General features: G+C 43.0%; 1 protein-coding gene across 1 annotated transcript in view; it reads right to left on the reverse strand.

Annotated features, from left to right (window-relative positions):
• Positions 1-15,402, reverse strand: part of abca2 (ATP-binding cassette, sub-family A (ABC1), member 2) — a 478,875-nt gene extending 463,473 nt beyond the window's left edge. The window contains exon 1 of the mRNA XM_069932956.1: positions 15,127-15,402. Coding sequence (XP_069789057.1) covers positions 15,127-15,192 — 66 coding nt within the window. The 5' untranslated portion in view covers positions 15,193-15,402. The remainder of the gene's footprint in view (positions 1-15,126) is intronic.
• Between the last annotated feature and the right edge of the window lie 206 nt (positions 15,403-15,608).

The following is a 15,608-nucleotide window of genomic DNA, read 5'->3' on the forward strand; positions in this document are numbered from 1 at the left end:
ACCACAGTGTCTACAGATTTTTGTGATTTACAGCAAGGGGAGGGTGATGGCTCTGTAATTGGAGAGGGGAGGGGTGTGGAGCTGGAGGAAAGACAGAGAGATGGAAAAGAGAGAGGAAAAACAGGGCTAGCAGAAACCGGAGAAGTCTACGTTAATGCCATGCAGCTGGAGAGTGCCCAAGACAGAAAATAAGGTGTGGCTCCTCCAATTTATGGGTGAGCTTGGTTTGACAGAATGAGACCACAGACAGATATACCATCGCGGGAGTGGGGCGCAGAATTGAAGTGGTTGGTTACTGGGAGATCACGGTCACTGATGCAGACAGAGAGAAGGTGCTCAGTGAGGTTATCTCTCAGCCTGTGTCAAGTCTCTCCTACACAGAGAAGGCCATAACAAGAGAACCAGATGCAGTAGATGACTCCCGTGCATATTACAAGTGAAGTGAAATGTATGCTTACAATGTGTACATAAAGGCCATACTAATAATTGAAGTAAGTTCTTTGATTAAACTATCTAGTCTTCAAGAAATGAGTCATCACCCTATATATACTGAAAGGTAGAAATGCAGTGAAGGTACTTATCAGGGAAACAGAAAATGATTGCTTCATGATCGCAGTACTTTACAGGAACTGTTGAATTTTCTACAGCAAAGTTGCTGCTCTAAATAAGCAAAAAAGTAAGTCAAAATGCAGAAAGAAATCTCTCACACACATTGAAAGAATTGATCACATTGGACAACAATTTTTTCTAAAGGTTTTGCTCCCTGGAAAAACTTTGGGGGTTATGATACACAACTTCAAGCTGAACACAAAAGATAATTTCAAGTGTGTTGTATCACAATAGGAAGTTGGAGAAAGATTAAATTAACTTTTATTGAATTTAGCATTAAGCGTATACTCAACACAAATGTTATAGAATGAGACATTTCTGCTATATTAATTCTTCCTGAAGACAATAAATGCTATTATTAAGTACAGTCTCTGGGCTATTGCCTGAAGAACATTTGCATCAACATGCGTTCAATCAAGAATCAATGTAGTGCACAGCATCTGTATATGTGAGCTGCTTTTTATAGCCTGTCTGCATTTATCCTGACTAAGCATTCTCAGGCCTAAGACAACCTGCATTGAGTACATGCCCAGGCATGCTTGGACTGAGCAAAACAGCTTGCTTTGTAGGCAATATATTAGTCATCTTAAAATATGACAGGAAAACACAAAATAGGTTATATCTAGAAAATGGCACAGGATAGGAAAATATTAAGGTGATTTTCATGATTAATACCCCAAAATCCATAAAATACACCCAAAAGTGTTCAGGAAGCAAAATCCTCATTGTCCAGTGTCATCAACATTTAGGTATTGGATGACCTATATGTATTGGGAAGAACACAAGGGAGGTAAACCAGTACCTTGAAAAAGGCCTCAGGCCCAAAGCACCAGTTATATACAATAAAACCCTTGGTATCTGGCACCAATGGCAATTCGTTGATGCCGGATACATGAATTTGTCTGTTGCTTGAGATGGGCAAACTGACCACAAGGGGGAACCCATTTTAAACCTTCATATTTTTATCTATTTATTTTCCATGATTTTTTTCCCCAGGTTGCTTGAATTCCAGATAATGGGGATTTTATTGTATCTTTGCCTCCTATGGAGACTGCGAGATCTGTTGGGTTCCTCCAGCATTTCTGTGTTTTTACTAAAATCGCAGTGTCTACAGACTTTTGGGTTTCACTCCAGTGATGCAGATTGCACTGAATGTCCAAATATGTTCATGGCTCCCACCTGGGACTAGAACCCGGGAAATACTGACAAAGTTTTAAGACCTTTCAAATAAGCTCAGGGGAAGAACAGAGAATAAAAAGCAAAAAGCAGCATTTGTATGAAGCATCAGAGACTTCGATAAAGGGACCCGTCCCAAAATATTGACTGACCATTTCTACCTATGGATGCTGCCCGACCCCGAATCCCTCCACCTACTCATTATTACCTATGAAAAACCTGTTTGATTCACTCGTCTATATCAAAACACCAGGTTTGGTGAAGCAGCCAGCAGGTCAAAATAAAAATGCTCTCTCTGGTATCCATGTTGTTAATCACGAAGGACCGCAGACGCTGTGATTGAAATTTCATACACAAAAGTGCTGGAGAAACTCAGCAGATTATGCAGTGTTCATAGGAAGAAAATATATATTTTAACCAACATTTCAGGCTGGCCCCTTCATCAAGGTATGACCAAATAAGCAAGCAGGTGCCAAATTAAAAGGTGAGGGGAGAAGGGAAGAAGGGGCAGGGGGAGTACAGGGCTAAGGACAAGAGGTCATCGTTGGATATTGGTTGGAGGGCAGAAAAGGAAAAAAAGCTGAGGTGAGGGGGGAAGGAGTAGCTCTCTGAATGGAGAGGGAAAGGTGTGGGAAACTGGAGGAAAAGCGATAGAATGAAAGTGAGACACAGGGGTTGCACCAACGGAAACTGGATAAGTTGGTGTTAATGTCATCTGGGGGAGGGGAGGGGAAGAGTGCCCAAAACGAATATTAAGTGTTGTTCCTTTAATTTGCGGGTGGCCTCAACTGGGCATGCACGAGGCCAATGGACAGACAATGGTCAACGTTGAGATGGTTGGTCACTGGGAGGTTCCCGCTATTGCAGCAGAGCGAAGGTGCTCAATGAATCCATCTCCCAATCTGTGTCTAGAGGAGGCCACAACAGGAGTAGATGACCCTTGCAAATTCACAAGTGTTGTTTCACTTAGAAGGACTGTTTGGGGCCCCGAATGGTGGTGAGCAAGGAGGTGTGGGCACAAGTGTAGCATTTCCTGACATCACAGCAGTAAGTATGAAAGGGGGAATTACTGGGAAGGGATGAATGGTTGAGGGAGTCAGAGAGGAAGTGGTCCCTAAAGAAAGTGAAGAGGGGAGGAGAGTGGAACATGTGTCTGGTGGTGGGATGTTGTTGTAAGTGGCAGAAATTGAGAAGGATAATACAGTAAAACCCCTGGTATCCAGGAATTCAAGCAACCAGCAAAAAAAGGTGAAATAAATTTTTTAAAACTAAAAATAAAATAGTAGGTAAAAAGTACACATTTAAAATTGTAAAATGTTCTCTGAAGTAACACCTTTGGTGAAAATGGGAGCAAATATTCAGCCAGTGGAGTGCCTTAGTTGTGTTTTGCTCATAGCAGCTCTTTCAGTAAAGTTGTGTTTGAATTAAAGAGCATCGCTCTTGATGAAGAGCTGCTTGATGCCATTCACCATTGTGGTGACTCACTTAAAGTGTCTCCTTATCCCTCTTAGTAAGAGTCGCCCCAGTCAGAGGCTTCATCTGTAAACCTGGAGAGTGGGGGTTAATTATCTGTAATGTTATTGTTCGTTGTTCAGGTGGCTCTGTGGAGGGGGAGGAACCTGCAGATGCAGCGACGGTTAAATATTTTCAAAGAATGTGACTGAAAAATAAAGTAAAATGCTTTAAGGTTTATATATTCATGCAAGTGAAGTTTGGTCAGTGTAAGTACAGTATCATATTGTTGTCTTTTAAACTGTTTATTCTTAATGCAGGTGTATTAATCAAGACATAGTAAGAATATATCTCAATCAAGCGAAAAGTACACTTATCCAGCATCTACCATTCCCCATAGGTGTCGGATATTAAGGGTTTTATGCTGGATGCAACAGGTGGTGGGTGATTGGTGAGGACAAGGGGAATCCTGTCAGTGAGCGAAGGCCCAGATGAAAGTAATCTATGTCACTGACCAGGCAGATTCAATAGTAGGTTTCTTTGCTTACTTCCGTCATAGCCCTTATTAGAAGGAATTATAACAGAATATGCAATATTACCAAGGACACTGTACAAAATACTTTGCCTGAGTCGAGCCATGTGCAAACAATGGGAAAACTTGTTATGAAATGAATATTTTTTTTTTTCTATTTCAGTGTTATTTTTAACAAACTCCACAATCCAGAGATCTCAGCATAAAATCCAACATGACACTCCACTGCAGGTTTGAAGGAGTGCAACAATATCAGGGATGCTGTGCTTTTTGTGAGGAATTAAAATGAGTCTGCTCTCAAGCGTCCATGACACACTTCGACATTTGGTATCTTTATATCCCAGTGCAGTAGCCATTTAAATAATTGAATCAGCATCACTGAGACAAAAAAAACAGACCTGGTCACTGGCTCAGACCTGAAACTTTGGCAGCTTCAGGACTTGCTGAGTTTCTCCAGCACATTAGGGTGTTGCGCTTGACCCCAGCATCTGCAGATGTTCTTGTTTATGACCTGGTCCCTAATCTCAATGCTGTGCATGGAAACGTTCTAAGGTGATGACTTTATTTCCTGCATGATAAAAGGTATTGCCGTTTTAAACTACAATTCGCTTTGAAATACCTTGGGTCATCACAAAGTTGAAAGAAACTATAAGTATGCCTGCTTTGCAAAGTACTTGTACCAGCACAATTGTTCCACCAATAGTGCAGGACAGAATCTAGGAATGTCAACAACATATTGAACTCTTGAGTAGGATTCTCAACACAAAATGGGACATGGGAGTAGATGAGATATAGACTGAAAAAGAAATGACATTAAGTGCATCAGAGTGATGGGTGCACACATACTCAAATGCAGGTGAACATGCATCACTTGGCACAGCACGAGGTACTGGAAATACATTTTAGGACGAATTGATATTTGCATACCTGTCTCCATCAGGATTTCTAAAGCAGCTGGAACAGTAAAATACAACGCTGTGTTTTCCAAAATATAACCAAGATGTTCGATTTCACTCCAATTAGAATCATTCACACAGGGGATAAGACATCTTGGAATAAACAAATGCGCTGAATAAATTCAGCAAGTCTCCTAACATCCATTGGAAGTAAAGGGTAGCCACTTTGCAGGCCTGAGATGGGACTGCTTCATAGGCTGCCAGAATTAATTATGTAACTATTGGACACAAAATGGCAATTGCTTACTAATCCAAATAAAAATGCTTATAGGATTCCAAAGCAAACTAGTATCATGTACACTCCTTGGTTCTGATTTGGCCACACAGAAAGCAGTATTTTGTCGATTGAGGCAACAACTAAGATGAGGGAAGTAAAAATGATTCTAGAAAACATAACGTCCAGTGAGAAGGTAAGAATTAAGAAGGAAACAAATACCTATAGTGGGGTGAAAAACATGCATGTTTTACCATATAAGCATGAACTTGGAAGTCAAAGTCTAAAGGGATAAAAAATGAAAACTCTTGCACAAAGAGTTTAAAAAGCCATTTGTTCACAAAAAAGGCAGTAAATGTTGCATTTCAAAGGACTTTTGGGGTGGAAATAGAGCTGCAATATTAATCAGTCTTTATTGATAGAGGGTTAAATCTTGCTTTAATTGCAGAGAGGCCAAACCTGGAGTGTGGCATGTAACATTTTTTCAAAGGAATGCCATGGTTGGTGTTTGATCTAGCAGCACAATGTGGTCCATACAGATGGTCTGAGACAGTGTTCCAGCCAGAAGAATCAAAGCAATGTCATTGAAACAGAGGGCAGACAGCAAGAGATTGTTTTCCATGGCTGGACAATCATGGGCAGGGTCAACCCCAGAAAAAAAGAACAGTTGTACAAAAGAGTTGCAGAAAATTACTTTTCACTGAGGACTAGGGATATTCAGGAGGACCCAGACAACCACCCTCCTCCACGTACACATCAATAACTCTAGAGTGGAGAGCACCAAGTGACCTATCATGAGCACACAACATCTACTCGCTTGTTAGGGAGGCAAAACACTGACTACAGTTGCTGAGAAGACTGAAGTGGGCCAGGCTACCACCCGCAAACATTGTCAATCTTTTACAGAAGCTCTATTGAAAGCATCCTGGCCAGCTGCATCACAGTGTGGTACAGTTGCTGCAAAGAAATGGATTGGAGGTCAATCTACAGGACCATAAGAGTAGGAAAGAGAATCACTGGTGTCTCTCTCTGTCCCTCTCCCCCACCCCCCCCCCCCCAAAATTGATGTGATCTACCAGGATCATTGTCTGAAGAGGGCACGCTAAATCATCAAGGACCTTTTCCATCCTGCACACAGCATATTTCAGCTGCCCCCGTTGTGAAAGAGAATTAGGAGTATACTAGTCAGCATCGCCTTCCTACAGGCAGTGAGAGTGCTGATCAACCAAAGGAACTCCTCACACTAACCATCCGAGATTCTGGTATTTATAAAACATATTTATTTATCATTTATACTTGTTCTGCATATTTATTGTTTGCCTGTATATGTGTTATGTCTGACTGTCTGCGTGTTTTGCACCAAGGACTGGAGAATGTTGCTTTGTCGGGTTGTACTTGTACAATCAGATGACAATAAACTTGACTACCATTAAGTGGATTCGTGACCTGTGAACAATGCATTACTGAAATTGGGGCAAGAGTGGGAGAATGGAGCTTGGGAAGACCTGAGCAATTTTTCTGAATGGCCAAACTAACTCTTAGGAATGATGTATTTGATCCCCACTCGCAATGAAAACAGAACACATCAGAGAGACTCCAAAAGCAGCCTGTATTTTTGGGAAAAGAGGCAGAGTTAATGTTTCAGATCAAAAACTTATTAAAAACTCTGTTTCTCTATCCTCAAATGCTGAATGACACTGAGTATTTCCATCATGGGTGGCACGGTTGTTTTTGCGGTTAGTGCAACGCCATTACAGCATCAGCGATGGGGACTGGGGTTCGAATCTGGCACAGTCTGTAAGGAGTTTGTACATTCTCCCATGGGATTTCCTCCAGGGGCTCCAGATTCCTATCACTGTTCGAAATGTACCGGGGGTTGAAGGTTAATTGAGTGTAAATTGGGTGGCAGGGACTCGTGGGCCAAAATGACCAGTTATCGTGCTGTTGGACTACATTTATAAATTTTTAAAACTTTATTTCATGTTTCCACCACTTGAAATTTGTTTTCATTTTAATTTCCAAGACCTGTTCCCGTTTTTATATAATCATGATGTATTTACAATTAAATTAGAAAATACCACATTACAGCATTGTTAATACATTATAAATATCTTCTCACAGTTGAATTTAGACCTATACAATTTTTAAAAATCAATTATCACCATTACACATGATTTTGAACAATGAATATTACAGCCATGTTCAGGCCCTTCAGCTCACGATGATGTGCCAGCCTATATAAATCTACTCCACAAAAAAAATTTCCCTAGTTCATACCATAGCCCTCTATTTTTGCCATATCCATGAGACTATCTAAATGTCTTGATTCAACCAACCTCCACCATCACTCCCGTAAAAGCATTCCAGGCACCCATTATTCGCTGTGTAAAAAAATTTAGCTCTGACATTTCCCCTAAACTTTCCAGCAATCATCTTAAAGTAGATGTCCTCAGGTAGTTGTGGCTATCGCCCCAGAACAAAAGGTGCTGGCTGTCGCCCTATAGCGAAGTCTCTCATGAGTTTATTTACCTACATTATATCGCCTCCCATCCTTCATTCCTCCTAAGACAAAAGCCCTAGCTCTATCAACCTTGCTTCATAAGACATGTTCCCCAATCCAAGCAACCTCCTGGTAAATCTCTCCACCCCCTCCAATGCATCTACATCCTTCCTGCAATGAGGTAACCAGAACTGAGCACAATATAAAATAGCATTCTGTTAACTGTGTAGCAGTCACTCAGAGCTCATCTCCACCATCTTGCACTTGACAGGAGTTTGAAAAGCTTCTTAGAATTGGAAGGACCCAATATTTTGTTCTTCTGCAATAACCAAGGGCACATGGATAAAAAGGATCAAGCAGGCAAAGTTGTATTCATCAAGCTAAAGAGATGCCAAAGGGAAAAATCTTTACCATCTCCACAGGCCTTGAGAACTCTCGGCTCATCAGGAAGAGCAATAACGTGAGTGGAGGCTATGGAGGCCCCATTATCTTTCTATCACTTTGAAAGGCAACCAGAATGTTGTCTTGGTCAATATTAAGGTCTCATTCAACACCTAAATAAAAAGATTTCAGGTTATTATCACATTGTGTTTCATGTTACCGTGTTGTGTGAAAATTGGCTGCTGCATTTCACCAACAGCAAGGATAATTTTACTTAACAAAGAAATGCTCAATTGGCTGTAAACTACTTTGGAAAGTCCAGAGATTGCAAATACAAGGCCATTATTTATTTTTCTCTCTGTAATTCTCATACATTATAGCAGATAACTGCATATGTTGATATACAATCTTGAGGCACACAGGAGCCACAATCCATCAGAGCTAGATCCCCAGGCTCTACTTGTTATACACCTATGACTGTGTGGCACAGTACAAAAACAAAACCACGTACAAATTCACTGATGATACCATGGTAGTGTGTTGGTTAAAAAGGGGCAATTGTCAGCACACAGGAGGGAGATTAAAAACTTGGCTGAATGGTGCACCAACAACGTCACCATATCCAAGGAGATAATTATTGACTTCAGGAAGAGAAAACTAGAGGTGCATGATCCAGTGATCATTGAGGGATCATAGATGGAGAGGGTGAGCAAATTCAAGTTCTTGGGAGTCACTATCTTAGAAGATCTTTCCTGGACCCAACACACAAATGGCATCGTGAAGAAAGCACGTCAGTGACTCAGCTTCCTCAGGAGTTTGTGGAGGATTGGTATGACATCGGAAGCGCTGGCAAATTTCTACAGATGTGTGGTGGAAAGGGTGCTGACCGGCTGCATGGACACAGTCGAAGACATCATAGGTAAGCCCTCCCCATTGAGAACATCTACAGGGAACTCTGCCATCGGAGAGCAACAGCAATCATCAAGGACCCATTCCACTCAGCATGCACTCTGTTCTCGCTGCTACCATTAGTAGAGAGCCACAGACTTGTACCACCGGGTTCAGGAAGGAACAATTGCTACCCCTCCACCATCAGACTCCTAAGCAACAAACAATCAGAGACTCATTCAAGGATTCTTACTTTTGTACTGTATTGATTTTTTTTCCTCTCTGCATTGCACAGTTTGTTTACATTTCTTGATTTGTTTACATGTAAATTTATATTCTTGAGTACAGTTTTTTTGCACTACGAGTCAGTAGTCATTCTGCCTCACCCACAGGAAAAAGGTGAAGGGTTGTAGGTGAAGTCATGCAGGTAGTCTGACAATAAATGTGAAGAGGGCAGGGTGAGAGGGATGGGATAGGGCCCCCGTGTGGTATTGGTGAGCGACTTGCAGAATGCCACTCGAAGAGAGGAGGAAAGAAAGAACAAATTCAGCAAAAGACTTCAATAAAACTGGAGGCAGACTCAAGATTACAGATGCTTGAATTTGAGACCAAACACAATCTGCTGGAGGAACTCAGCACATTGAGCAGGAGCATTGGGAGCAAATGAGTGGTCGATGTTTTAAGCCGAAACTCTTTAACAAGATTGGGAATGTGTAAAGGAAATGTTAGCGTAAAGATTCTCCCTTTTCCTTGGGATCACCATCAGGTTCCACAGGGAAACAGAGGCAAGAAGAGATGACGGATGGAGCAAAAAAACTGAAGGAACTCAGTGCGTGAGGCAGCATTTCTGGAGGGAAATGAAGAGTTGACACTTTGGATCAAGACTCTTCACCTGGACTGAGTGCGGAGAGCAAAGACGGCCAGTGTAAAGGGGAAAAGGGGTGAGGTGAGACAGCAGCCCAGGAGGTGTCAAAGAACATCAGAAATCAGAGAGGGAGAGATACACAAGAGATTGCAGGTGAAGGATAAATGATCCACTGGCTGATTGTCATCCATTCCACAAGCTGAACCTCATTACATCTTCATACAGCAAAGAAATAAACCCGGACCCCAGAGCCCATATAAGCACACACCTACATTAATCCCATTAGAATCTAGCCATATTCCAATTGATTCAGATTCTACCACTCAGCAACATACAAGGGGCAATTCAGAGCGGCCAATTAATCAGCCAATGCACGTGTCTTTGGGATATAGGGCGACACCGGAGCATCTGGAAGAAACCCACGCAGTCACAGGGAGGAACACCACACAGACAAGACCAAAGGTCAGGATCACTGGAGTCTCCCTCCCCCATCACTGTGATCTTCTGGGATCGTTGTCTGAAGAGGGCGTGCAAACTCATCGAGAACCCCTTCCACCCAGCCAGGAAAGAGATACAGGAGTATCAGAGCCAGCACCAGCAGGAACAGCTTCTTCCCACGGGCTGTAAGAATGGTGAATGACCAAAGGAACCGCTCACACTAACCACCTGAGATTCTACTAGATATGAAACAATATTTATTTATATATTTATATATTATGAATATTTGTCCTGCATATGTATTGTTTGTCTGTAGGTATGTTAAGTCTGGTGTATGTCTGCATGTTTTGCATCAAGGACCGGGGAACACTATTTCTTCAGGTTGTTCTCGTGCATTCAGGTCACAATAAACTTGACTACCTTTGATGTGTGCCAATTGATTTTTCTCTCTCTCTCTGTAACTCCACTTATTTCCTGTTCTACGCAAGGGATGTCGAACTGGGCTGCTATCAAAACAAACCATCTCACTGCACCCTGGCACAAGTAGCAGTTAACTTCAAATGGTTGATGAAGCTGGACCACAGCACACTACCAGCTACCATGCCTTCGATCAGGTGATCTGACACTCCAGAGGTATCAGCCTGCATTTCATGCCAATACCCTGGAGCTGGTCTTACATTTTCAACCTTCTCCTCGAATGCAACAGTGCTTCCAACTCAGTTTTCAGTTAACTCTAGTGTTGTCAAGCTTTAGCAATAATGTGCTGCAAGAGAGTAATAATTTAGTTCACAACAGCTTTAAGCTTTCCCATGATTACATCAAAGCAACCTGCGACATTAAATAAAAACAACAAAGGCAGGTCACGTGGCTTCTGCAGATTACCCATAGTTCAAGATTCATGGCAAAAAGAATCTCAAGGAAATTTGGTGTCCACGTGCAAATTCATGACAAATTCAAGGTTCATTTCATTGTCATGTAATTCAACTGTTGTCTACCATAAAGCAGAGTCACCATGAGCATTGCCCGACACCCCTAACAATAGGAAAAAGAGAAGCAAAAGAGAGTCCATTCAGAGACACTGAGTGCCCGTGGATTGGCCTCCATTGCTCCTACAACCTCTGCAGCTGCACACACTCCATTGGCAGCCAACCCTCCGACACCATCAGGAAGTCTTCAATGCCTGCGGCCCTTTGGGATCCCTTCTTGCCCTCAGCACCCTCTTGAATCCCAGTTCTGATAGTTGGTTACCATGTGCAGTCTCCAGCAGCCCATAGCCTGTGTGGATCCTTTGACAAATTGAAGAGATACAAAGGATAGCAGAAAAAGACTGATGGGATTGCTCATTCAGGAGCTTGCCTGAACCCAAATGAACTCCTTCTCCTTCATTCTGAAGTACAAATTGAATGCTTACAACTGAACTCTTAAACCACAAACTCTACTCAGCTTGATTTATTATCTTCAAATCTACATTTACAAAGTGGTTTAGTCCTGTCGCTCCATCCTCAATTTAGACTATTAAGGAGACTTCAAGCAACAGCAAGCTTCCTTTTATTGTCACATAATAATGTATAAAAATCTAATACTCATGATGCAATTCAACTTTTGTCTACCTAAGGCAAAGAGTTGTGATGAACATTGCCCGCTGCCCCTAACAATAGGAGAAAGCGAACCAAAATAGTGTCCCTTCATAGAACACTACAGGTCCTTCATCCCTCGATGTTGTACCGACCCATATATTCCTTAAAAAAAGTACTAAACCCTCCCTACCCTGTAACCTTCTATTTTTATTCCACCCATGTGCCTGTCTAAGAGTCTCTTTAATGTCTCTAATATTTCAGCCTTCACCACCATCCCTGGCAAGAAATTCCAGGCACCCACAACTCTCTGCGTAAAAAGCTTACCCTGATGTTTCCCCTGAACCTCCCTCCCTTCACTTTGTATACATGTCCTCTGGTGTTTGCTATTCCTGCACTGGGAAACAGGCACTGTCTGTCCACCAAATCTATGCCTCTCATAATCTTGTACACCTCTATTAAGTCTCCTCTCATCCTTCTATGCTCCAAAGAGAAAAATCCTAGCTCTGCTAACCTTGCCTCTAAAGACTTATTTTCTAAACCTGGTGATATCCCAATAATCTCCTCTGCATTTTCTCCATAGCATCCATATCCTTCCTATAATGAGGTGACCAGAACTGAACACAGTACTCTAATGTGGTGTCACCAGAGATTTGTAGGGTTGAAACACGACCTCTTTACCCTTGAACTCAATCCCCCTATTAATGAATCCCAGCATCCCACAGCCCTTCTTAACTATCCTATCAACCTTGAGGGAAGCATAGATTTGGACCCCATGGTCCCTCTGTTCATCCACACTCTTTAATAACTGACCATCAGCCCTGTTCTCAGCCTTCTGGTTTGTTCTTCTAAAATGCATCATCACACATATCCAGATTAAACTCCATTTGCCACTTTTCCGCCCAACCATGCATTCTGACTATGCCCTCTTGTAACCTTTGACAACCTTCAGCTCCATCCACAACTCCTCCAACCTTCATATCATCTACAAACTTACTGACCCATCCATCTGTGCCTTCATCTAGGTCACTTATAAAAATCACAAAGAGCAGGGGTCCCAGAACAGATCCTCGCAACACTCCACTAGTCACCAACTTCCAGGCAGAATACTTTCCTTCCACTACTACACTCTGCTTTCTACCTGGAAGCCAATTTTTTTTAAAATCAACATAGCCAATGTTCCATGGATCCTATGTCTCATGACTTTCTGAAGGAATCTCTCACGGGGAGCCTTATCAACTGCCTTACTAAAATCCATATAGACATCTACCACCTTACCCTCATCAATTTCTTTTGTTACTTGCTCAAAAAATTCAATTAGGCTGTGAGACATTACCTTCCCTTCACAAAGCCATGCTGACTATCTCTGAGTAGACTGTACTTCACCAAATGTTCACAGATCCTATCCTTAAGAATCCTCTCCAATAGTTTACCCACACCACTGACATCAGACTACCTATGGTCTATAATTTGCAGGATTCTCCATATTATCTTTATTTTTAAACAAGGGGACTGCATTTGCCATTCTCCAATCCTCCGGCCAAAGAGGACTCAAAGTTCCTAACTACTGCTCCAACTATCTCTTCCCTCACTTCCTACAGCAACCTCGGGTATATCGTGTCCAGCCCAGGGGACTTATCAGTCTAGATGTTTTTAAAATCCAACTCATCCTCTTCCTTAATCTCCACATTATCTAGCACACAAGCCTGTTCTATTCCCACCCCACCCCACCCTGTTCAAGGTCCTTTTTCTCTTGTGAATACTGAAGCAAGGTATTAATTTAGGACCTCCCCAACCTCCTCCGCCTCCAGGAGCACATTGCCTTCTTTATCTTTTAGCAGCCCCACCTTCACTTTCGTCATCCTTTTGTTCTTCACGTTCACATAGAACGCCTTGGTGTTCCTTAAGCCTACATGCCAGAGCCTTCTCGTGTCCCTTTGAGCTCTCCGAAGTCCTTTCTTAAGCTCCTTCCTGGCTACCATATTCTTCTCTTGAGCCCCTCCTGTTTCCTATATCCAACATATGCTTCCTTCTTCCCCTTGACGAGCTGCCTCACCTGCTTTGATAACCATGGTTCCCTTTTCCTACCATCTTTCCTGGTCCTGGTGGGACAAACATATTCCAATAAAACACAGCCAATAGGCAAAGCCTGTTCATATCATTCCAATGTTCTTTCAAAGAAAGATGTGAAATTTGTAAGAACTAACTTCTCCCCTGATTCTCTTCAGCTAGTATTTTGAAGGACAGTGTTTTGGTGCTAGAGGAGAGGGGGAGATCATTTCTGTAACACTTTGGCACAACCTCTGGACATCCCAAACACGACAGCCAAAAATAAAGGCACCATTTAAAATGTTACAGCTAATTAGTGCAAACTCATTTGGATTCAGCACAAAGAGTGATGATCTTGTGTTAATCTCCTCTGGGGTTTTTTTTTGTGTGTGGTTGAAGGCTAAACATCAGGCTCGATATTGGACAGGAAGAATATTTGAGAGAGCAGCATTCTGAAGCATTACACTCAAATGCCAGCGCTGATTATGTGCTCAAATTTTTATATCCCTCTGACCCAGAGGTGAATTTTCTATCAACTGAGTCAGAGCCGATATGGTGTCAATCATAAAACAGAGCAAGTTACGTGACAACTTTAAACTGAGCCTGTGTATTGATTGGAATCATTAAAATAAAATGAAGAAAATTGAAATCTGAACAACTTATTTGTCAACAAATACTCCTAGATATGGTTTTTCGATCCAGGATGATGGTGAATACTGAGTGCCTTCTCTTTCATGCAGAAATTTCCCTGGAATCTACCAAAAATCCATCTCTCCTCCTACTCTATTTCCAGCATCCCGAAGTAAACTCAAAGACAAATAGCTTTGGGTTCACGTCTTGGAAATAACTTGAAATGTAGTCGGGTAAATGTAGATGGATTTCCTTTTGTTTTTCAAGAGAAATAGTGTGGGTGCTGATAGAGACCGATTCACTGGGACACACGCGTGCACAAACAGTCCAGGTTCATCGACTGGGAGCCGAGTCTCCTGAAAGGTTCCTGTGTAATTGAGAATTAATTCATAGTTAACTTCAAGGCAGAAACCTGAAAAGGCTCCCGCGGCCAATGCTGGGTCTAGTTACGAACCACCCCTGTATCATTTGGAGCCAGAACTGACCATTGAAATCCTTTCAAGAAAAACAAAATTGCAAACGTTTCAATGCAGAATGAGCGTCGCAAAAAACCAAAATAACAACTCTATTTTGTTCCGGGCTCGGAATTCCCTGCTGCAATGTAACAACAGTATCTGATTCAGGCCCAATGTAACAGACAGAACTTCAAGGCAAATCCTAACTCCTCGCACTGGACTTGAAGCAGACGAAAGCGTCGACCTCCTTAAAGAATGCCCATGCTGTCATGACAAACCCCCAGCAGCCTCCAATGCTCAAGGAAGCTGAAAGCACTGGGACAAGTGGTTGGCTGCGGGGGGGGGGGGGGGGGGGAGATTCTCGCCGCTTTCGCTCGATGTTGGCTGACGCTCGCTCGCTCACTCACCGGGCTCCGGCGTTTCAGGCTGATGTTCTTCCACAGCAAGAGGTGCAGCTGGTGCAGGAAGCCCATGGCTGCTGCCCGACTTCTCTGGACGGGCTGAGAAAGGAAGCACAGCACCCCGCCCCCTCCCGGCGTCTCGGATTGACAGCGGCGGCCCGGGGTGCGCGTCCGTCCCCGGAGGGGGTGGCTAATGGACAGCTTGGGGTCTGGGAGGGGGAGAAGCAGGGAGGAGCAACCAAACCCTGGCTTGGAGCGCGGCGACAGCTCCCCTCGCGCGCGCTCCCTCCCTCCGTGCGGGTGCGTGCGCGTGCCCGAGCGCACGCGCCGGATCCGCAGCTCCGTGAGGTCCCACTTTCTGGCTGAGCTGGGAGGAGAGGGGCGATTTCGATCCATCTTTGGGAGAGTGGGCTTCAACTGCCTTCTGGGAGGGGTGCGGGGAGAATCGTTTAAGCCCCATGACCTTTCCTCAGATTTGGGGGAAAATT

Source organism: Narcine bancroftii, chromosome 1 (genome assembly GCF_036971445.1).
Source record: "Narcine bancroftii isolate sNarBan1 chromosome 1, sNarBan1.hap1, whole genome shotgun sequence".
Classification (NCBI taxonomy): domain Eukaryota; kingdom Metazoa; phylum Chordata; class Chondrichthyes; order Torpediniformes; family Narcinidae; genus Narcine; species Narcine bancroftii.